This window comes from Astyanax mexicanus, chromosome 16 (assembly GCF_023375975.1).
Source record: "Astyanax mexicanus isolate ESR-SI-001 chromosome 16, AstMex3_surface, whole genome shotgun sequence".
Taxonomy (NCBI): Eukaryota; Metazoa; Chordata; class Actinopteri; order Characiformes; family Acestrorhamphidae; genus Astyanax; species Astyanax mexicanus.
Genome location: NC_064423.1, coordinates 22,344,762 through 22,367,666, shown reverse-complemented (window position 1 = coordinate 22,367,666; position 22,905 = coordinate 22,344,762). Strand labels below are relative to the sequence as shown.

The following is a 22,905-nucleotide window of genomic DNA, read 5'->3' as shown; positions in this document are numbered from 1 at the left end:
TTTCACTTGTTTTGACAAGCTGAAGGGACTATTTCACATTCATCCATGTCTGTGGAACATGGATAACCCACACAGAGAAACTCTAACTCCAGACCGTCTAACCCACTGCCCCGACAGTGACAGGCGGACTTGCCAACCACGACACCCCCGTACCACCTTCAAGTGCTTCAGCTGTGTTAAATTTCTGAGTCACTTCATCTTTTTGTGAGATTTTTTTCTATTTCTACTTTTCCAAAGTTAACGTCACTTCTCTGCCTTTTGGAGCAGTTTATTCACCAACACTTTGAAGATGACACAATGAATAATGCATACAGAGATGAGTAAGACAATCAGTTCACACCACTTTCGGTCATGTTTAAAAGCAGGTGTGATGTCATAAAAAAATGACACAGAAAGGCATGAGCTTTTCCCTCAAAGAGAATCCCTAAGAGTGTGATGCCCTGGGAAGTATAATATTTTATCTGCTTTATAACAGAAAAATATCCAAAAGAAATAGTTGATATTAATTTCTATAGGATTTCAATTACCATTTAAGTGGCCAATACAATACCCTAAAAGTATCTGTCCTAGACCCTACTATCTTTTTGTGACAACAGCGATGCTGTGTTGCTTTGCACTTGTGGCTAAGCAGTGATGTTATGTCAAGGAAAGAATAGTTTAATAATCTTAATTTAAAAAAACAACAAAAAAAAACACTTTCACACTTTGGAATTGAATAGAGGTTTTAATATATCAGCATTAATAGATAGCTTAAATTTGTGATATTTAGAAACCAAAATCCAAGTCTTCCCTAATATTAGTATGAAATTCCAACATTTTTGGGTAAGCCAATTTCATCATCTTCCAGATGTCTTATTCCAAAAACAAATTGACATAAAATATCAACGTTAAGTCATGAGATGTGGTGACTAAAACCCAAGGCCTGGCCAATGTCTCAGTCTGAACACTGAGTCAATATGGCATTCTTACATCAGTTAGTTTGTTGGTTTAAAATTATTATGTCAAGTAACAAAAAGTATCAAAAAGTATCAAAGTGTTTTCAAGTCCAAGGTCTTTCTGTATTCAAACTGGTGTTTAGTGCCTGCTGGGGTAGTTCTAGCTGGGTACACTTCATCAGTCAGAGTCCATCTACTTTTTTCCACTGGCTGATTTGGTACAAGAAAAGATTGTCTGTGCAGAAAGACACTTGCCCCCCATTCTCCCAGTATCTTTCAACAGCAAATAGATCTATGATGTATGGTTGGTCAACCAGCGTGAGCAAGCATCAACAAAATCGGACATGCAACATACACTGTGCTGGTCAAGAGCTGGTTAACTGGCTAGCTTATCAACTTATGTTTTTTTTTTCCTGGGTGACCATCATGGGAATAGCAGGCACATGTTTAGGGGTGATCTGGAGCTCCTAAATTTAGTCATTGCATCACTTCAAACGTTAGTGAACAATCTAAGCGGACGACGACTTAGACCATCTAGAGATTTTTTCTAAACTGAAGTCTACACATAGTTTAATTGCAAAATAAAATAAATAAAAATATGTAATTGTTTTTATTATGGCAGACCTACTAGTGTGTGAATGTGTATAATAATTGCACAGATCAGTTGAAGGAGACCTTGAATGTAGGTGTCTTTTCTTGACCAGTAAAATGCATCCAAATATAACCTCTAGCCTTAAGAGAATGTAAAAATACAAAATGAACTTTATTTAATGCAAAAAGATAAGAAAAACAAAGAGCTAATCTTCAGAAACCAACAAAAATCACTTGCTGGGAAGCATTGCGTTCTGTAGGAAAGCAAAATTCTCCAGCTACCAGTTTTTATATACCTAGTAAGGGGGACATATATATGCTGTGTTTAGTTTAACTACTGAATATTTTTAGTAATTTTACTTACTAACTTTATTCAGTTACTAATTTCAGCTTTAGAATGTTAGCTGAAGGTTTATTACTGTGCATGTTCTCACTTACAGAAATAACATCGAGTTTTTTTTATTTATTGCTATTATGAACAGCATCTTATGTAACAAGAATGACAGATCAAGAGTCAATTGGTAATCCAAGCAGATAACAACACAGATGTCATTGAGAAAAAAAAAACTTTTTTTGCTTTTGAATTCCCAATATGCATAAAACTGAACCAGGATTAATTTAGGGTTCTTTCACACATATATTGAATGTTTTAAAGGTAACCAAAGAACCAACCACCATTTTTCTGATCGAAAGAGCTGCTATCAAATCAGATCAAGTGAACCATTGTCTGGCTCATTTGCAGTGTAAAAAAACAATTTTTTGGATTGTTTAGACTTTTGGTCCAATTACAGGAAGTTGAGACGGGCTATCGTCAACCTTTAAAGACAGAAGATGAAAAAAAGGTGTTGTGGCAAAATCTGACTCCCATTGGCATGTACACATATCATGCAGCAGTATAGGTCAACAGACACTCGTAATTTCTGTATCTGCTGTAACTGTGGATAAACTTTTATTTATGAAGTGAAATAAAAGGAATCAGAGGGTAATCTCTTACTCTGCTTCTGTTGTTTTGTGCAGGTGTACTTGCAGAGAATCAGATTCTGGCAGAGAGGCAGAATTTGGCATATCACCTGGACATAACTCACTGCAGGTAACTGGTTACATTCTATGAACCAATCAATGTCACGAAAAAGAAATACAGTGCATTTAGGTGATGTGAACAAGTTATACCAAAGTTCTTTTTTTTTTCTTTATTTACTAAACTGCAGAAAGAAAACCAAATAAACTGGACCAATTGTACACAATGTAATATGAGCATGAACCTTAATTCTTACTCTGGTTCAGACCTTCAGGCATAAAAATGCTCTGAAACATGATTTAAGACCAACAACTGTTGATCACACTTGAGTTGTTTAAGTTCTATATATACAATGTTCACATTTGTCAAAATGATCCAAACAGTCCACCTCTTTTTTAGTTTAGTTTGGTCTCAATCAGACACATATATAGGGCTTGGGGATGCAGCTCTGTTGTCTTTGTGCTCTGCTACTTTGGCGTTCTTCAGCCGCAGTTTGTGAGGCAGGGCGGCGTTGGAATCGGCTGGCACCTGCTGCTCACCTTCATCATCTGACATGAGCCTCTGACCTCCAGGTTTCAGCAGTGGGCAGGAGCTAGTCAGTGGTGGGATCACGGGGCCTAAGAGCATGGATGTGTTTGTAGAAGGAAGGAGACCAGGTACATCTAGAAGGTAAGGATATGCTCTGCTGATGGGTAGGGAATGTGTGGGGAGAAGATTTGAGCCAGGATGGGCAGCTATGGTTGCAGGCCCTCGTTGGTATCCAGCAAACTGGGAAGGCTCTTGGCTCCTTCTTCCCCAGTAGAGCTCTCTGTCAGGAAAGGAGTTTGAGCTTTGTGGTGTGTATGGATGCATCTGAAGGAAGCTCCTCTGGTGGGCGGTGTAAGGAGCACTTGGGGCAAGGAGACCGTACCGAAGCTTCAGAGCTAGTAGCTCGGAACGTAAGGCTGCGTTTTCTTCGCTTAGTGCAACCAGTCGCGTCTCCAGCATGTAGTCGTTCGCCCGCCTCTTCTCTCGAGAGCGCTTTGCCGCCTCATTGTTCTTACGCCGTTTTTCCCAGTAGGAGGTGTCCTTTTTTTCTTCCGGAGTGAATTCCCGTTTGCGACGCAAGCCAAGGCCTCTAAGCGATGCCTCCTCAGACTCTTGCTCTGCTTCCGCCCTTATTCGCAAGAATGCAGACTGCATCCTAGCCAGCATCAGCAGGTTTAGCGATGTCTTCTCTTCCTTTGTCTTATGCTTTCTCAGAACTTCTTGTACTATCCTGGAAGGACACATAAAAAGACAGTTTTTAGAAATTAGTTACTAAATTTTATACGAGGGTATAACATAATTTGTTTCTACACCCATTATCCATTTCTAGCTCCACTGAGCACATATCACTTTGTAGTTCTATAATTACAGACTGTAGTCCTGTATCTGTTTCTCTGCAAACTTTATAATTCTTCTTTCACCCTGTTCTTCAACATAGAGGACCACCATAGAGCAAGTATTATTTGGGTGGGTGGTCATTCTCAGTCTTCTGCAGTGACACTGGCATGGTAGTGGTGTGTTAGTGTGTGTTGTGCTGATATGAGTGGATCAGACACAGCAGTGCTGCTGGAGTTTTTAAACACCTCATTGTCACAACTAGACTAAAAATAATTAACCGACAGCCTGCTATGGACAGATTCCTGAAAGCAGTAATAAAATACTAGAATGTGACCAGCACAAACTCTGCAGCAACAGATGAGCTTCTGTCTCTGACTTTGCATCTACAAGGTGGACGACCTAGATAAGAGGTAACACCGGCTGCATTGTTCTACCTAATCCACTCGTACCAGTGTAGCACAAACTAGCACACCACCATCACCATGCCAGTGTCACCGCAGTGCTGAGAATGATATACAAACCAAGTAATACTTGGGTTCTGTGCATTGAAGAAAAGGGTGCAAGGAAAATAACAAAGTATGCAGAAAAACAGAAAGACTACAGTCTGTTATTATAGAACTACAAAGTGCTCCTGTATGTTTAAAAAGTTATTGCCAACAGACTGTGTTATAGCTCTGTGTTGTATCATCTCATTCAATGTTTGCTGTTGACCACAGTTACATGAGCTTGACAAGGCTTTGGTTTCGTAAAGTTATAAATAGTTATTTGTCTGGAATCACCTTTATGAGCAACAGCGATGCAATGAAAAAAAGAAAAATCCCCTTGTGGTTGTGACAGGTGTTTCAAAACTCATTTTAACCCTCCACAGCTTCAGGGTGTATTCAGATTATGAAAGAAAATTCATCCAGCTGCTGATAGGTAGTATAATGTAATAAATAAAGAAAATACTTTTGAAAAGTACTTTTGAATGATGTCAAAACAGTCTAAATTAAGTATACTTTGTCTGATCACTGAAAATGAGGGAAAATGTAAATTTCACAGTAACTTGTATTAGTTATTCTAAAAGAAAACTAGGATGTAATTGATAACATGGTTTGTGGTCCAAGTTGGCTTTACAGTTATCTGCTACACACTTCAAGTAAGTTCCATAAAGGGTTACTGAAGCAAAATTTGCTTTGGTTCTAAACAGAAATATGTCTAAAAAAACGTGCAAAAAATATGTGAAGAAATGTGAAAAATGTTGAAGCTATTTAACTGTTTTAGCTTTAATATGGTTCTTTAAATAGGAAAAATATAGTTCTCATAGGGAATTGTGTAGTGAAGTGAATTTGTGTACAAAAAATGCTATTGGGTTTCAGACAGTGTGGGTCCACTTAGATACTGAGAGTCAAATCTGGGTGGATGTAATCACATACAGAGTGAGAGTAAGAGAGAGAGAGAGAAAGATATTAGATATACATTGGCCCTGTGAGTTTGCTTAGGTACTGGAAGCAGATTCTGGTCTGACTAAATCAGAAAGAGAGTGAGAGAGAGAAAGAGAGAGAGAGAGAAAGACCGTGAAAGAGTCAAAAGTGAAATATGCTGCCATGCACACTTCCTTCCCTTCTGAATTATCTCAAACTGGAGCTCACTCATGAGCTATACTGTGCTTATCAGATCTGGTTTGATCATTTCAGGTGCAGAACATCCAGGTTAGCCTTGCATATAATGAGCTGTTGGGGCCGATAACAGATACAAGTACTTAGAACAAGACCTACGGAAAATCTTTGGTCATGGAATAATTTTCTTCCCTCATCCCACTCAACACCAGCCTTCATGTCTCTACCTTTTTGTTTTGGTCTCTGACTTTTGACCGTGTCCACTCTCTTGGTTTGCTGAGTGTGTCTGCAACTGTTGGCTAACCACATCCTCCCACACCACCCCACCCCCAACCTGCACAATCCACCTCATTTAGCTTTCATTTATTAAACTCTTTACACAGGTGAGGGAATCAGGGCTAAGAGCAGTAAGGGCTGAACTGCTCAGACAGTTTCTATGGGTTTATCACAGGGCAGGGTACAAAAAGAGAATGAGAGAGACGTTCAGGCCGTTTTGTGTTTTCTTTTGATTGAATGAGAGAAAAAAGAGGGGTCTAGAGATGTAGATGCAAGTGCAAAACCACAGATAAGACATGAGCTACATATAGTTTACAGAAATTCCTAAGAGGCTTTTGTATCAGCTAACACCATCAGAAAGCAAACTAGAAGTGTCAAATTATTTGCAAGATAGAATGAAGAGTGGCAAAATAGCAGCAACTTATCTTCTGAAAGATTAAATTGTCTTTGTTTGCTGAGAAGAACAATGTTCACATAGTCGACTACATGTCGACTATGATGAATAGGGTAGACCACTGGGGGACTAATTCAAAGAAACTGACAGTCATAAAAATGACTGATATTATTGCATGATATTAGTGACTGAGTGATCTTCTAGTTGCTCATGCTTTACAGTCACAGTTCAATGAAAACAGTACCCAGTTTAACATAACTGAAGGAGTACTCCAAGGGTGTATCTTAGGGTTGTTAACATTTACTTTCTGAAATTAGGCTGATAGTGTTTTTAGCTGTTCTTCACTCCCAGGCTCTGAAGGTTTACAGTGCCCTTTTAGACATGATAAACTATGCAATCAGTTGTTCATGGTTATTTAGGACCATGTTAATAAAAAAAATGGATTAAGCCAAGATGTCTGTACAAACTTATTGTAGGTATTCTTCTGTTTATGGAAGTGTGTAATGAGACGTTCTGCCCATGGTCTGTTAAGTGTTTAAACATAGAAGTAACAGTGGGCATTAGTCATTAACACTTTGAACTTCAGTCATTAGCATAAGTCTGTAATTCTAACACCTTTTTAAACATGGGTTATGATAAACAGTTTATAGTGCGCAATACTGCCATTACAGTCGTGTTAGATGTGAGATGAATACATTCTTAATTTGGCAGACATTGAATAATTAATGTTAGTTGCCCACATAAACTTTATATATCTGTCCTTTACCACAGATTCAGCTGAAAGATACATGACAAATTTTCTAGCGAGGTGTTGGAAACTGTGCTCTTTCATTGTGAGGCAATGCATTTTTAATAGCTCCTCTGAAATAAGAGCAAAGACGTTACAGATATGTTTTGCCTTTTATGGGAGATATAAAAAAATATGGGAGTATAGTCTGGTTTTGCAACATAGTTCTGAACACATACAGTTCTAGGGAATACTTTGACTTTGTTCGATGCCATATCACCTTCGGACTTCATAACGTTAATGAGTTCCTGCAACCAGTGGCGCCAACTTTTCTGAATGCACACTCCACCGCACTCTGCCATATAATGCTGCTGTCTCAACAGCTTGCCTTGGCCAGCTGCATTGCCTGACCTATCCCTGGGTGTTTGTGGTTCTGAAGTTGCACTAAAGGGAGCAGTGTGTTTCTTCTGCTATTGAGTTTAAATATCAAAATTAGAGAAATATATTCAGCACTTTTAAACAGAGACCAGTTCTTCCTGGCTAAATATTTAGTTTTTTACTTTTTTCAAAATATGCAATAAAGGATTATTTATGTAAACTCCAATCAGTCATAACATTTAATCACTGAGAGGTGATGTGTCACTAAGCAGGTCATGTGGGGTGTTTCCAGTGTGTAGTTTTCAGTACAAGACACATTTAGAAGTCTTGTGGAGTCCATGGCTTTATGGGTTAGTGCTTCTTTGGTGACACGACAGAGTCCCTACACAGCATTTTATAGGTGAGTGGTTTTAATGTTATGGCTGGTTGATATTTGTCAGCATAATCATATGTTTAGGTGCACACCGAGTGGTCTTTAAGAGTCACATTGGCCCTATCCGGTGGGGATTATTGTAAGGGGTCCTGGGGTAAATTTCTTTTTTATCGGCGGTCCTCTGTGATTTTATTGCTAAGAAAATTAATAATTACACTTCGAGCGCGCGTTTTCACGGAGATCCACAAGAACACAACAGTGAGTGAAAATGGAAGAGCTACTGAACGCAATGTTGTGACAGAGAAAGCCAACAAACTCACTGGTCCTCCTGTTTTTTCAATTGCAGTCCAGACGCAAGTAGACGTGTGAAAAAAAATTCACAGACGTCTCCCTGAGAAACTAATCCAATACAGGCAGGGCTATTGACTGTTAAATAGGTTAGCAAGACTTAAAATTTTAAAAAAGACTAGTGTGCAACAACAGGGTTGTTTGAGTAATGACATAGAAAAAAGAAATTTAGTTCTATAAGGAAACTTTTATTTAAAAGATATACAAATGTGACAAACCTTAAAATAGTTAAAGAACTTTACATCCCCTTCTTTAAACATTGTAAAGGTTCTACACACGTCTCTTTTACAAAAATATCACTACAGTTCTGACACCATAGGAGAACTAAAAGTTGGTCTTGCTATACACTTAAGCTTACTGCTGTTATATGGGAGATGGGCACTTTTCTTTTTTTTTAAAGCTTTTAAGCTTATTAACAAATTCAGATTTTTTAAATGATTCAGTTTCTAATAATGTGAGTGACATTTTGAATAATTAGGCCGAACATAAGCTTACTCTGTATATCAGACAGATTACTCTGTATGACTTATTTTAAAAAAACATTATAGATGTGTTCGCAAACATGTCTGCCTGCTTTTTTTTCTTCAGCAGTGACTGTTCCTCTCACTTGTCAGTATGTAGTTGAGATAAGCTTTCACACATTTCTGTGATGCTCTGTTTCAGTTGCCAACTGTTAGCTCTTGTCAGTTTTTTTTTTGTGAACTACATTTAAAGTTCATTAGCTGCAGTTTGAAGAACCTGAAACTATCACACGCTTAATTTAACATGTTGCACTTCTTAATGTTGCAAACATTATCATCAGTGGTGGTAATATTATTGTAAATAAACTCTTTACTTCATCTGTCGAATGGTGTGTACTGCATCTGTGATTCTGGTATGGGTGTAAAGGCTGATTTAAACTTCTGCCCTATGTCAATGCAGAGTCTGCGGCGTAGACTGTGCACTGTTGTAAGCACCCTGTAATTATGCTTCTTTCAAGTGTTGGAAATATTATGTTTATGAGATGATTGCATTACATTACATTACATTACATTACATTACATTTGGCAGACGCTTTTGTCCAAAGCGACTTACAATATTGAAGTGCAAATAATAGAAGAGGTTAAGTACAAAAATAATAGAAGTTAAAAATAAAGCATCTATAGATAGTGCCTTAAGGAGGTCAGAGGGAAATAATGGGATAGAGGAGTATAGAAGAGGAAGAAGGAGATGAGGTTAGAATTAGTTAGTTTGTTAGAGGTGTTAGGAGAGTAAGTGCTCTTTGAAGAGCTCTGTCTTCAGGAGTTTCTTAAAGATAGTGAGAGATTCTCCTGATCTGGTAGTGGAAGGTAGTTTGTTCCACCATTGGGGAACTCTGTATGAGAACAGTGTTTGCACATGAATGCCACCACAAACTTATTTACCAATGCGAAATGCTGGGTTTTTGTGGAGCCCTGACTTTACAATACAAAATACTGATTTAGGAGCAACTGCAGTCTATTTTTTAATGTTTTGCTGTCACCCACACATTAAAAAATGATGTGTATGTAAATTCTACTGATTTACTCAGCTGGCACATGGCCAACCGTCAATGTTGAAATGTGGTTGAAATAATGTTAGTGTAGTTTAAATATTAGAAAATATGTTCAAACAACTTTTAATATTAAATGGTTGTAAAAAGTAAAAAAAAAACATATTTATAAATCACTGTTAAAATTTTTACTTGGATTTAATGAAATATATTTTCCTTAGAAATATTGATTTATTATATTTTGATCATAAGACCACTTCACATATAAATATATGTGTTAAAAACAGAAAAAAACAACTTCTGAAGAATCTCTTTAGCATTCAGTGTTTTTTGAGTGTTGTGGGATCTAAAGCACCAATTAAAAGTTTGGACACATCTTCATTGAATATTTTTCTTTGTTTCTATATTTAACTTATGTTCTACATTGTAGATTAATATTAAATACATGAAAACAATTAAGCAACACATATGAATTTATGTACTAAAAAGTGTTTGGCCTTCTGAATCCCCTGACCTTAACCCAACTGAGATAAGTGATTTGAGGTGATTTGATATGAGCTGGAGCTTCACAGAGTGAAGGAAAAGCAGCAACAATTGTTCAGCACCTCCAGGAACTCCTTTAAGATGCTGAGAATACTATTCCAAATGACTCTTCCTCATGAAGAGACTGAGATGAAAATACCAAGAGTGTGCAGATCTGTCCTCAAAGCTAAATGTTGCTACTTAGAAGAATCTAAAGTATAAAACATATTCTTATTTGTTTAACACTTTTTGTTACAAAAACATTCAGTGTTACTGTATAACTTTGTTGTTTTTAATATTAAATGTTTACATATATAAAAATCATAAAAGGAAAGAAAACACATTGAATGAGAAGAGGTGTGTCCAAACCTTTGATTGGTACTGTATATACAGCTACTTTCCTTACTAAACCTTCGAAGAACTGTATTTTTTGAGTCTCCAATGTAGAATGAAAAGAAAGCATAATCTATAGTTTAACAAATGTAAAAAAAAAAGTGAGATGTAGCAATTACAGTGTTGCTTTATCTTTCAAAATCAACTCATAATTCAATGTTGATTCAGTCTTAATATGATGTGATTCATCTGTGAATAAACGTTAAAATGGCTTGCTTACCTAATGCTTCTCCACAATGTGTAGCTACATTTCTGGGGCTACACTGTAGGCTATAGCAGAGGGTATTCAGCTATGCGAAGGTTCTTGTAAGCTAAAGTGTAGATTAATTACAGAAGCATAGTTTGGTTGCTAAAAAGTAATCCATTACAAATTACTCAGTACTTCTCAAAAACTCAAGTGACACTATTTTACTTTCTGGTAAAAGGTATTCTCAATACTCATTACTTTACTAGCACATTGTTCTTTAAGACACATACAAATCTGTACCAAAAGCGAAGTACTAGAATGACTAGAATAACATCTTAGTATAGGGCTGTGTTTCTGAAGCCTGGTCCTTAACTCCCACTGTTCTACACTTTCTGGTACTTTTACTCCTTTTTCTTTTACTACTTTTACTTCTAGTACTTTTACCCAGTGAAACTTAATAATGCCAGGTGCTGGCACATATAGCAAAGGTCTGTATTATTTTTTCTATAAAAAGAAAATGAGTAAAAAAAATCCCTTATCTGTTTATGTGTATGTGTGTGTGTCTGTATGTCTATGTATTAGACTAACCTGCTTAAGCTTTAACAAGCTTAGGTAGAAATTGAACTGACTGCTTAATCCTCCATTATTAAGAAATATTTTGCAGAGCATATTAACAGTATTCACATTTAAATTTTGGTAAAAACTAGTCTAGTTAAAGTTAGTTTAGTTACATTTTATGGTACCACTTTAAAATAAGACTACCTTTATAAATGGTTTACAATTCGTTTATGAATGGTTACTAATTAGGTTGTAAATGCCTTAAAAATCATTAATAATCAGTTATAACACATAGGTAGAAAGGGCAACAATGGCTTGTTGTTTGTCAAATAGTGAACCCACAGCCATCTATATTGTTGCCCTTTTTATGTATGTGTTATAACTGATTATTAATGATTTTTAAGGCATTTACAACCTAATTAGTAACAATTTATAAATTAATTGTAAACCATTTATAAACCTTTTATAAAGGTAGTCTTATTTTAAAGTGGTACCCTTTTTATAAACAGATCATACAGTAATCTGGACAGATTTTAAAAATGCATGACAGTGCATGACTCATTTAATTATCTAGACAAGTGGTTCTCAAACTGTGTATGGTAGGCATATCACTGAAGGTATGCAAAGCATCCTTAGATAGTACGCCAGATGACCTCAGAAAATTCCTTGCACGTACTATAATACTACGGTTTTCATGTGTAGTTTGACAATAATTTCACAACATTGTATTTGCTTGTGTTTAGTGTTCGAAATGTTAGATACTGTACACAAACTTACAATTTACTTCTACTCTACAGAACAATAATAAGTATTATTACTTTTTCATCAGCTTTATAGGCTGATGGTAATACAAAGAACCCTGGGGACTTCAGAAGATATGTTAAACCATCCAGCTACCATGTAAATCACAGTCATTTCTGTATTGGACTTCATGGAAACCTTGAAGTTAAACTGGATGTGGATGTGGACCCCAATGTTTACTACATCGCCCTACACTCCTGTTGTTGTTGTTGTTGTTGTTGTTTTTTTACATCATCTTAAAAGTTAGAAAACCGTGGACATAGGCTCCCAAGAACTTTGTATGTCCAAAGCAGCAACTTTTACAGAAGAAAGAAATTAACTTAAAACTTTCAATAGAAGTCAATGTAATAAAAATTTTTGCAAGTAATTTTAGAACACTTATACTAGTCAGTTCCTCTTGAACTAGTGCAATATGAAGAACAAGATTCTCATTATGTCAAAACGTAAAAAAAAATATTCATAAATATGTATATAAATGTTTTTAACATCAGTGGCAAAACTCCTGAATATGGGATTGAACATTTTGATGTATCATATTAATTACACTGATTTAGGCTTTTTAAAATCAACTTCTCAGAGACAGCATCTTGAGTAGAACTGTTTTGTCACTAACACTGCTGACTTGTCTACCATATTTGTATGAGTGCAATCTGTGCTTTTTTTCTTATGGTTTGTTTAGGACACATTTCAGCATTGTATTTAACCTGTGAATTGAATGAATTGGCTTCTCATCATAGTATACACCAGACGCGTCCTATTGAAAAACACATTACACTAATTTACCCTTAAGTAAAAATCAGCTTTAGCCTTTACAGATCAGCATTTGGAGGCATTGCAGGTCTTTATGTCTAAAGTTAACATTGGAATGCCATCTGTTTTATTAGGTTACAGTTGCACAAAAGCGAATACATAAGTAAAACACTGAGAACTTTCTTTTGGAAACCTTAACTTACTCTACCCTGGTCAAACCCACAAACCAAGCTTCTCTGGGCACAGTTGGTACACATGCATGTCAAATGAGGTAAAAGTCAGAAACAGGTAATGTAGAACTTAAACTTTATTAAGTTCTAATATTTTAAATGCATTATTGTCATGTATGTTATTAGTTTTCGGTTGTATGTATACAAATTAAAGTACACAAGATCCAGTAGTGCAATATACCATGCTGGTGTTTTGGTTATGGTGTAAAATATATTAGTACATCAGTCAGTCAGCCAGAAAAGCTACGCAGTTAGTACTGTGCTCTGAGTGAGCTGAGAGAAGCATGAATTTAACACCACCCTACACTCTTTTACACGTCGCTTGAATCATCTTTATCTCCACCAACCTTCCGCCGAATCCAGACATCTACATACAAACGCTTTAGAAAGAAAACTGTAAACAAATATATAACCATGTACTACGTTTTCTTTTTAAATGGTGTTTAATAATAAAATCTAATAATAAAATCATTTTAAACATGGCCATAAATAGTAAATGTGTAACACATTATAGCCATGTTTAATGTATATTCATAAGCTGTATTCATAATATGATTTATAAATAAATACCAACAAAGAAAGCTGTCACTTTATTTGGCGCATAGGAAAAAGTACAATAACTTACTATAGACTGTAAGCTATTATAATATTCAAACTAAGTATAATTCATATAGCATGAAGCAGCTTTGTTAGTAATGATGCACTATTCAAGCTGGGACAAGGCTTGATACGATAAGATCATAATTTATAATGCATAATAAACATGCTATTATGAGTGATGCATTTTATAAATATTTCTATATTTTTATAGCCATGTTTATAATGCCTTATGAATGTAGTATAATGTGTTATGAAAGTGTTTGTCGAGTCTGATAGACGAGACGTTTGTAGAAAGTGTTACCGAAGTGAGAATAAAAGTCACGAAGGTCATACGTTCCCGCAGTTCGCTTGAGCACTCAATATACAGCTCTGGAATATAATAAGAAACCACTTTAAAATTATGAGTTTCTTTTATTTTACCAAATTTAAACTTCTGGAATATAATCCAGAGGCTGAACTGCTTGAATTTTTGCACCAGGAGTGGCATAAAATTATCCAACAGCATTCCAAGATACATGAAAAATGTGATTAAAAACCAGGGTTATTTTACCAAATATTGATTTCTGAACTCGTAAAACTTTATAATATGTATATATAACTTGTTTTCTTTGCATTATTTGAGGTCTGAAAACTGAAACTAAAAACTGCGTCTTTTTTGTTACTCATTTTCTGCAAATAAAATCTAAATCAATTTTTTTTTTTGGAATTTGGTAGAAATTCTGTCGTAGTTTATAGAATAAAACATCGATGTTCATTTTACTCAAACATATACCTATAAATAGCAAAATCAGAGAAACTGATTTAAAACAAGAACTGGTCTCTTAATTATCTCCAGAGCTGTATGTTTAGCTTCTGAAGATGATTGTAGGTTGCTTGGAATAAGAATATCTGCAAAGCCAATAATTAATGCAAAGCTAAATAATTATTTGTAAACAATAAAATGTGTTGCCAGTTATAAATTTCCACTTTCAGGTTTCACATGCAGTTTAATACAGTTTTTATACAGATGTATATTTTCACAAATTATCTTAATATCTATATATTTGGATCAGTGTTACATATAAAGAATATATAGTTCTTTGATCTATTTGGCAATTTAAAAAAATATTTTAAAAAAGGTATCTACACTAGATTCAACAACAAACTGTTAGTAACCCAACATGTGATGATATTAACAATGCACTTAGTGTGTCCAGGATTGAAGTAAAATAAATGATGACTGGACAGATATATTTTGTATTTTAATCTTGTATATCTAGTGTTATTTTACTGCTGCAAGGAACTATGTGCCTAAAAATATCCATTATGCTTATGTTAATTGACATGAGAGTGAACACGATTTGACGTGAATTGAAATTGGACATTCATATAAATAAGCATGTGTTGTTAAAGTTCAGTTCTTGGATTTTAAAAAATGGATTATTAAGGGGATATATACCAACCTTATAATTAGGCTTTTTTAGGAAAGGCATCTCAGTGGTTCATTACTTGGTCAAATGATTATTCGTTTATAATATTCGTTTCCTATTGTACCAGAAATGGTGAAAAAATTAATGATTGATACAATTAAAAAATATTGTTTAGATTATTTTTGCTTTGAGAGACATTCATTCATTGCACCCATTTATTTTGTTTAATTTAAAGCAACAGTCATTAAGATCTTTTAAATTGAAAGCAGTAGTAAATCTGAGTTGGGAGAGAATAAAATATTCTAATTAATTGTATTAGTAACTTGGCATGACCATCCCTTCAACATGTGATAAATTCATTCTAAAAACAGAGGGGTCTGGTAGGTTTGTTGGATGTGATTGCTCTCTATATTTCGGCAGTATTTCATTATTAAACAAAATGAACAACTAAAATAATATACTCAAAAACAGAACTTCACACAGCAATTTACTTACATTAACCTGCATAAAAAGTACCACATGTTCTGTGCAACAGACTGAAAAAAATAAGGGTTGTATGGCTTTATTTACCTCTTAGTTTTAAGAGAGCAGTACAATAGGGTAGGCTGTTTCAGAGCTCTTTTTATTGGTTTGATTTCTGTGGTTGGTGCCACTTCACTGGCCAGCTGGTAATTGTGAAAGCTGAAAACAGTGGAAAGTAGAGTGGCAGGTCTCACATGATCAACAACTATAAATACATCTACTGCTGTGCTGCTGCCACCACAGGGCCAGCCTTGATAGGCTTAAAAAGTTTTTTTGGCCTGTCTCTTATGCCTTTTCCTTCCTACACAGGATGAGTCAAGAAGACTCCATAGTCATGATGGTCAGTTGGTTGAATACCGCATGATAAGACGTCCACTGCTGGAACGGTGACTAAAACAATAAAACAACACTAAAGCAACAAAAACACTGAAAGAATTGATTTTCATTTTCTGGTTTCGCTGGTTGGTGTGTGGTGTGCAGTCAGGGCTCTGGAGCAAGAGGCAGGATGAAGACTTCCTGGCACACGGTCTCCTGAGGCCTTGGCCAGAGCTGCACCTGCTGCTTATTAACTGTCTAATTTTAGATGGCGCTTTTCAGTAACAAACTCCAGCTTAACTTCTTCTTTTTGGCCCCCTAATGTTTCTTTTACAGCACAGCACCTGTTCCTCCACAGAAACGTATTTTGGTGTTATTTTGGATTGAAAACAAGGCTTGATAACTGGAGACTGCAGCTGGTATTTTTTCCTTGAAAGTGTGTCGGTGGTGGACGTGTTAGATGTTGTTCTGACCTCTTTGTTTGAGCGCTTTGTCACATTTTTAGAACGTATCATTAAAACGACCTACATTAACTGCTTGTCACAGACCTTCTACACACAAGCAGCGTTCCTATATGAGCCGAGGCTGCAGCCCTCGATCAGTAGGACTATTCTGTATAGCAAAGGTTCTCAACCTTTTCCACCTGAAGGCCCATCTGTTTATAATGACAAGGCATAAAGAAAACAAGCCTCAACTTTAATGTATTTTTTTCTCTCAAGTGTTGATTCTGCAAACTTATTAATTAGGGCATTCAGAATAACATTTATTTTTGTACTTTTTCTGAGGAACAGTGTTACCATTTTTTCTTTGTCTAAGAAACTCCATCTCTGGTTAGCTAATTGTCTGAATCAGTCACCCATCCGCTGCTCAAATCATATTTACTTTGCCTTTAGTAAGTGAATTCATTTGTGTGTTTTTATTCATCTTTAAATAATGTTTACAGTTTAACCCCTTAACTGGTCATGATTTTTGTCAATTATTATTATTATTGTCCGACATTACACCACTAAATCTTAAGGACTTCTGTTCAAGCATCACATAAAAAGCTTTCTTGTTTGATAAGGAACATTCGTTAAAAGCATAATTGTAATTGTAACAGAAAATATAAAAAAATATTGAAGTAAATCTGCTAATATCAAAATATAATGAATAAAATCATAAAATTCCTGAACTTCATTTTAAAATCAATATTTTCCTGAATACAATCAAACAGTTCATGTCCTCAAAATTTTTAGTTTCATTATGTTTGTCTAGTTTCTACATCTATTTATTTTAAACATGCAGAATTTGGGTTGATTCCTGTTACTAATCTGAAATTATTAAGTGGAGTAGATAGAAAACAGGCAGCTTCTCCAATTGTCCTGTAGGAGATTTCAAAGCCCTCAATTTTTTGGGGGGGAATTTATATAAGTTATTTTACTGTGGAAAAAAGGGTTCTGTATCACCTACACCTGTAGCCCGTATACAGGACAAGGCATTTTAGGGGGTTATAAATATGAAGGCTTTATGGCCCACTGGTATCCCTAGGCCCACAGGTTGAGAAACCCTGTTATAAAGAATCCTTATTTTTTTGTTGCCTGTTGGTCAGCCAACAAGACCTTCTGTTTTGGACCTGCTCTGACCCAGTCGTCTATTCATCACAATGATAGTTCTCAATGGGACTCCTTTTTCTTTTTTTGTTGTTGTATTCAGCACACCAATACTTCAAGAACTGGCTGTTCACTTCTTGCATAATATGTATACCCCACTCCTTGATGGGGGCCATACTTATCTTCACATGGATGTTCAATGTACTTTATATAGTGCTTAAAAAGAGCTTTTGTTTTTTTTGTTTGTTTGTTTTGTTACAGTTGCAGCACTAAAATCAAATTTTGTATTTTTGGAAAGGGAGACTGGTATTTTGATATAATCCAATGTGGCCCCCTCAAAAAAAAAAGATTTGGACACCCCTACACTGTACTACGCCATCATGTAAACTTTTATTTCTCCACCCACTTTATCACTGGATGAGTGGTGTGGTGAGGCATCTTGTCTGAATCTTGCTGGTTGCTCCTTTTTTGTGGTTTTCCACCAAAACAGATAGGATAGATTTCTTCCAATACATCATTAACTGCTACACAACTTCAGTAAATGGGATTTGTACAACTGAGGGGTGTAATGTACTTTATTTTCTTACGTAAAAAAGTTTGTGGCCACTGAATCTCTGAGTGTGTGTTAGAATATCTGTATATGTGTTAAATGGTGGTAGAATGTACAGGATTAGGTTCTTACTCTCGAGCAGTTCCCTAGTGTACTACCAAAAAACTGTTTATATTTTTATATCAAGAGTCTGCGATGCATATCTGGCCACACATCTGTTCAAAAACAACCACCTACACCAGTGGTCAAAGATAAATATCTAAGTTTCTCAAAAACTGAAACTAAGTATAGTTTAGTTTTAGAACACATGCTGAACATATGCTAAAAACACTAGACTGTCAAAGAGGATCACATATCTTACGATATTGTTTTTTTTTTTTCAAAATGGTAACTTTAGAGGAGACGATAAGAACATTATTTACCTTCAATGCAGGTTGATGCAAAGATTTTTTATTCCAAGTAATTTTGGAGCACATGCAGCTCTGGAAAAATTAAGAGACCACTTCAGTTTTGGAATCAGTTTCTCTGATTTTGCTTTTTATAGGTGCGTGTTTGAGTTAAACGAACATTGTTGTTTTGTTCTATAAACTACAGACAAAATTTCTCCCAAAATTCCAAATAAAAATTGGTGTCATTTAGAGCATGTATTTGCAGAAAATGAGAAATGAGTTTTCAGACCTCAAATAATGCAAAAGTTCATATTTATAAAGTTTTAAATGTTCAGAAATCAGTACTTGGTGGCACAAACCTGTTTTTTAATCACAGTTTTCATGCATCTTGGCATGTTCTCCTCCACCAGTCTTACACACTGCTTTTGAATAACTTTATGCCACTGCTGGTGCAAAAATTTAAGCAGCTCAGCTTTGGCTTGTGATCATCCATCTTCCTCTTGATTATGTTCCAGAGGTTTTCAAAGAAACTTTTTTTTTTCCAGAGCTGTATATTGTACCAAAAGAACAAGCAATTGACAAATAAGAAGATATACAGTGGTGAATGATGGTGTAAGTCTATAACATCTTAAGTAAAACTCTTAGGTCTACGTTTAACGATACATATACAGTTTAACTATATGCATAACGGTCGCTTGAATTCAATCTAAAACGCATGTCAAACTCTTGTATTAGTAAATGTTGACTCATCTACAGTAACAGCGCTCTGTGTGCAGCAGCTGTACTGTGAGTTATCGAACGGTCATGTTTTTTTAACTTCCTACTAATAGCTTTAGCGTCTCCAAGAATTAGTTTTAATCAGCTTTAAACAATACTGGCAAAAAAGTTTAAAGATCTTCTACAGGCTACAGAAACTTATATATGATATATGAAGCTAAAGCTTGTTGAAATCTTTGAAAGGTTATTTATACGTACATATTTTTCTTCACTATTTTAGAGATTTGCTTTATATAGGAAACCAAAAATAGTTTTAGTCAGGCTTTGCTCAAATGTCTTTTGGGCAATTGTAGCGCTTTATGGCTCCATTTTTTGACTGTAGCATCTCACAGAGCTAAATCTGCTATCTAAATCACCATAATATTCCATAATTCTGTAAATTAGACCAATATTAGTTGACACAATCTGAAAGTTTAGACTTGAACTCTTACCTGATGTTCAGAAAACCTTGCTGGGTCACCAAACATCAGCGATTTAGTGTGGACCTTCAGAGTGCGTCTTCATTCAACTCAATCAACTCGATGCCATCTGCCACAGGCCCCTGCACCCGCTCCTGATATTGTGTGAACTGAATGTCTCACCTGACAAACGTGTTGGTGGGGTGGTCTTCAACTCGAGCACGTTGCTGCTTTGGTGTTATTGCCGCTGTGAGTTTGATTCTGCCTGTCCGCCTCTTACGCGATAAAGTCTGCCCACAAGCCCCTCCATCACTCTACTTCTCCTGTACAACCAGCTCAAAGGTCTACACTGTGGTCCGTGTATACGCGGCTGTGAGAGTGTGTGTGCATGCGTGTGTGTGTGTGCGTGTGTGTTTGTGTGTGTGTGTGAAAGAAAGCCCACACAAAGAGTAAGTGCAAAAGAGTAAGTGGTCTGATACTCATCACATTTACCGCTACAAATTGATGTCCCCCACACACCACAGCAATTAGTATACTTTCCTTTTCCCACCCTTCAGCTGTTGATTCACTGTGTAAAGTGTTCAGTCAGGTGGTCTACCTATTTAAAAGCTCTGATTCTTCTAATAAATTTGGAACATATCAACTTGAAAAACATCAACGTGTATTTTCATCGTCGTTGTAAAATAGTTTCACCAAGAAGGAAGTGTCAGATTTCAATGCTATTCTTAAAAAAAAAAATAGATATGAGAAACAATGAATGAGTAAAACTTTTGATTGATATGTGCAACTATTGATCATATGAATTGAGTCATATACAGCGGCTTGCAAAAGAATGCATACCCCTTTGACTTTTTTGTCTCACATTTTGTCACTTTACAACCACAAACTTAAATGTATTTTATTGAGATTTTAAGTTATAGACCAACACAGTAGCACTAAATCTGTGAAAATCAATTTTCATGGCGTAGTATCTGTGTATGTGGACAAGCATTGTCCTGTTGGTATAGTGCACCCGAGAGTGCATTCAGAAAAGGTAGAGCCACTGGTTGCAGGACCTCATTAATGTAACTTTGGCTGTGCACAAAATTGCATCCACACTATGAAACCAGGCTAGTTGGACATGTTTCACATGACAACAAAACGTAGATCATGGCGATCACCATGGTGCCTTGGTCATCCCAATCCATGACAAACGGGGGACTCACCATTGAAGATGACCAAGTTTCATTCCTGTCATTTGATTCCTTCTGGGTGCAACTACTGTGGTATATCTCAAAAAGGGTCTGTATCCTTTAGGAGGTTTACATGCCTTCATCATGGACGTGAATGGCATGACACTACTGGACTTTTGTAATGGGCTCTTTGGGAGTTTACATATTTTAATAAGGTATGGGTCAGAACTTTTGAAAAGCCACTTTTAAAATCTTGATTGTGTTTGCATTATCTGTTTCACAACAGATTTCGTAGTTTTGCTCAAAACAGAACCAGTTCAAGATGCTACCATCACCATGTTTAATAGTTGGTACAGCGTTCTTGGAGTTGCATGCCTTACACCTTTAGTCCTTAAAAACATATTTCATGTAATTGTGGTTAAACAACTCCATCTTACTTCCATAAAGCCATAGAGTTTTACTTTAGATTTTTTTTGTGCATATGGTCAACTGCTAAACTTAGATCAGATTGTAGGTGTCTTTTTTTACAGCAATGGGCAGTTATTTTTCCAATTAAGGTCAGATTTATTCCTTTGGGTTCTTGGGTTGTTCTTGAGTAGAGCTTAGATTGGGCCCAAAAATCTTAAAAAACAGGCACCTACTGTACGTCACAGACTATTTTCTTGAGCCTGACCCGGGAAAGTGGTGGGTAATCTCGACACGGCCTGGCCCAAGTTTGGCAAATGGCAGAGTAAGTGATGTAGCACAGCTCACACTAGTGATTTTGTTCTGGGATTTGACATTTCAAATCAGGGCTGTCAAACTAACTCCATTATGTTTTGCTAACAGGAAGTTACGAGACCTTAGCCTTAAAAGCTTTAGACTTTTTATAATTGACATTCATGTATATTTATTAAATTAAACCTATTAAAGCCTATTTGACTGCTGATGCTTGATCTGTTAAACCTGCACCTGGAGATCTTCTTTTGCACAGTGAAACCTCAGACTTGGCTACTTCAACCAGTGTTAATCTGTGCTACATAAGTGTAAGCTTTTTGACCGTTTAAACAAGCTGTTCACTCTCTAAACTTGTCCTCTGGTGCTCTGTGTGGATTTGTGTCTATCAGACCTCTTCCTGTCAGAGTTTCCTGCAGTTTCCAAAAGCCCTTTGATGGTTTAGGAAACCATATTCATGACAATGGCTTCATTTTTAGTTTCTCTAAAACAAAGATTTAACAATATAAGCATATTTCTGGCCATGATAAGGACAAATCTGACATGCAATACTTTTAAAATACTACATTTGAGAATGCAATAGCAGTCAGTTTGAACACTGATTTGATCTAAACATACAGTTTTAGGTAACTACCAATATTCTCAATACTGGAACATGCATTTTCTTTACGTATGAACCTTGATTCAACTTATCATCTTCTACAATTTACAGAAATGCATAATATCATAATTTTGTGTAGTTTACATATTACCTTTAGACCATGTCAGGTTAGTCTTTGGTATCAAACTGCTTAAGCGGTTAAAAAAGTAATGGTAATATATATATATATATAATATATAATATATATATCTCCAGACTAAGCCAAAACCTTTTTCAAACAGGAAAGAGAGCTCCACACATGGGCCCAGCAAAAAAGGACCGCATAGATTTGCATGAACAGTGCTCCCCCTGGTGGACACACACCGGTTAACCTTTGACACCGTGTTGTTTGATTGAGTTCTACCCTGCTTCAGTGTATAAAACACTGACAACTGAGTGTTAAAACTCACGCACACATTTGCACTGAGTAATTACCCTTCTTTTACTGTTTAATACTGCTGGCAATATTTAAACTTCTAGCTAATGGTCACTAGTCATGGAATCATTCAGAAAAATGTTACTTTAGAAAGTAAAATACTAAATTACTAAATGCAGTGGTGTAGCACTGCATAAACACCGACATGCCAAATGTCACTGCAAGACAGAAACTTGTGCAGTGTCTCAAGAATTTTGTCATGTTTCAGTAAAACAATAGTCTTCTAAACTGACCTGATGGATATGTATGTGTGGTCACCTCCACTGAATGTAGATTGGATTTCTGCAAGGAGTCACTTGTCTCACTTGACTATTCTAGCCAGCCAGTCACAATCATTACCACTTACAGAGCTGTCCATCGTGGATGGTTACAATGCTTTTCTATGACGTATTCCTGGTACACTGTGACACTGAGGGATGAGGAATGTTAAATGCACCTTA

At 36.0% G+C, this 22,905-nt stretch overlaps 1 protein-coding gene and 1 long non-coding RNA gene across 3 annotated transcripts in view; one reads left to right on the top strand and one right to left on the bottom strand.

The window, feature by feature from the left end:
- The window catches only part of LOC111192523 (uncharacterized), a 45,322-nt gene that overhangs the window by 3,920 nt on the left and 18,497 nt on the right, over positions 1 to 22,905 (top strand). The window contains exons 3-4 of the long non-coding RNA XR_002649960.2: positions 2,544 to 2,616; positions 3,117 to 3,213. This is a non-coding gene — a long non-coding RNA (uncharacterized LOC111192523). The remainder of the gene's footprint in view (positions 1 to 2,543; positions 2,617 to 3,116; positions 3,214 to 22,905) is intronic.
- On the bottom strand, positions 1,680 to 19,946 carry nfil3-4 (nuclear factor, interleukin 3 regulated, member 4). Of its 2 annotated transcripts, none has more exons than XM_007233250.3 (2): positions 19,687 to 19,946; positions 1,680 to 3,802 (listed from the first exon to the last, which is right to left on the bottom strand). In XM_007233250.3, exon 2 carries the CDS (start codon positions 3,736 to 3,738, stop codon positions 2,956 to 2,958), a length of 783 nt encoding a protein of 260 aa, XP_007233312.1. In that variant the 5' UTR covers positions 3,739 to 3,802; positions 19,687 to 19,946; the 3' UTR covers positions 1,680 to 2,955. The 2 variants fall into 2 exon arrangements, with proteins under 2 accessions (XP_007233312.1, XP_007233311.1); XM_007233249.3 differs by lacking the exon at positions 19,687 to 19,946 and adding an exon at positions 19,537 to 19,634.

Excerpts from the sequence above, each read along its gene's own strand:
- nfil3-4 (XM_007233250.3), bottom strand. The coding sequence starts at position 3,738 with ATGCTGGCTAGGATGCAGTCTGCATTCTTGCGAATAAGGGCGGAAGCA.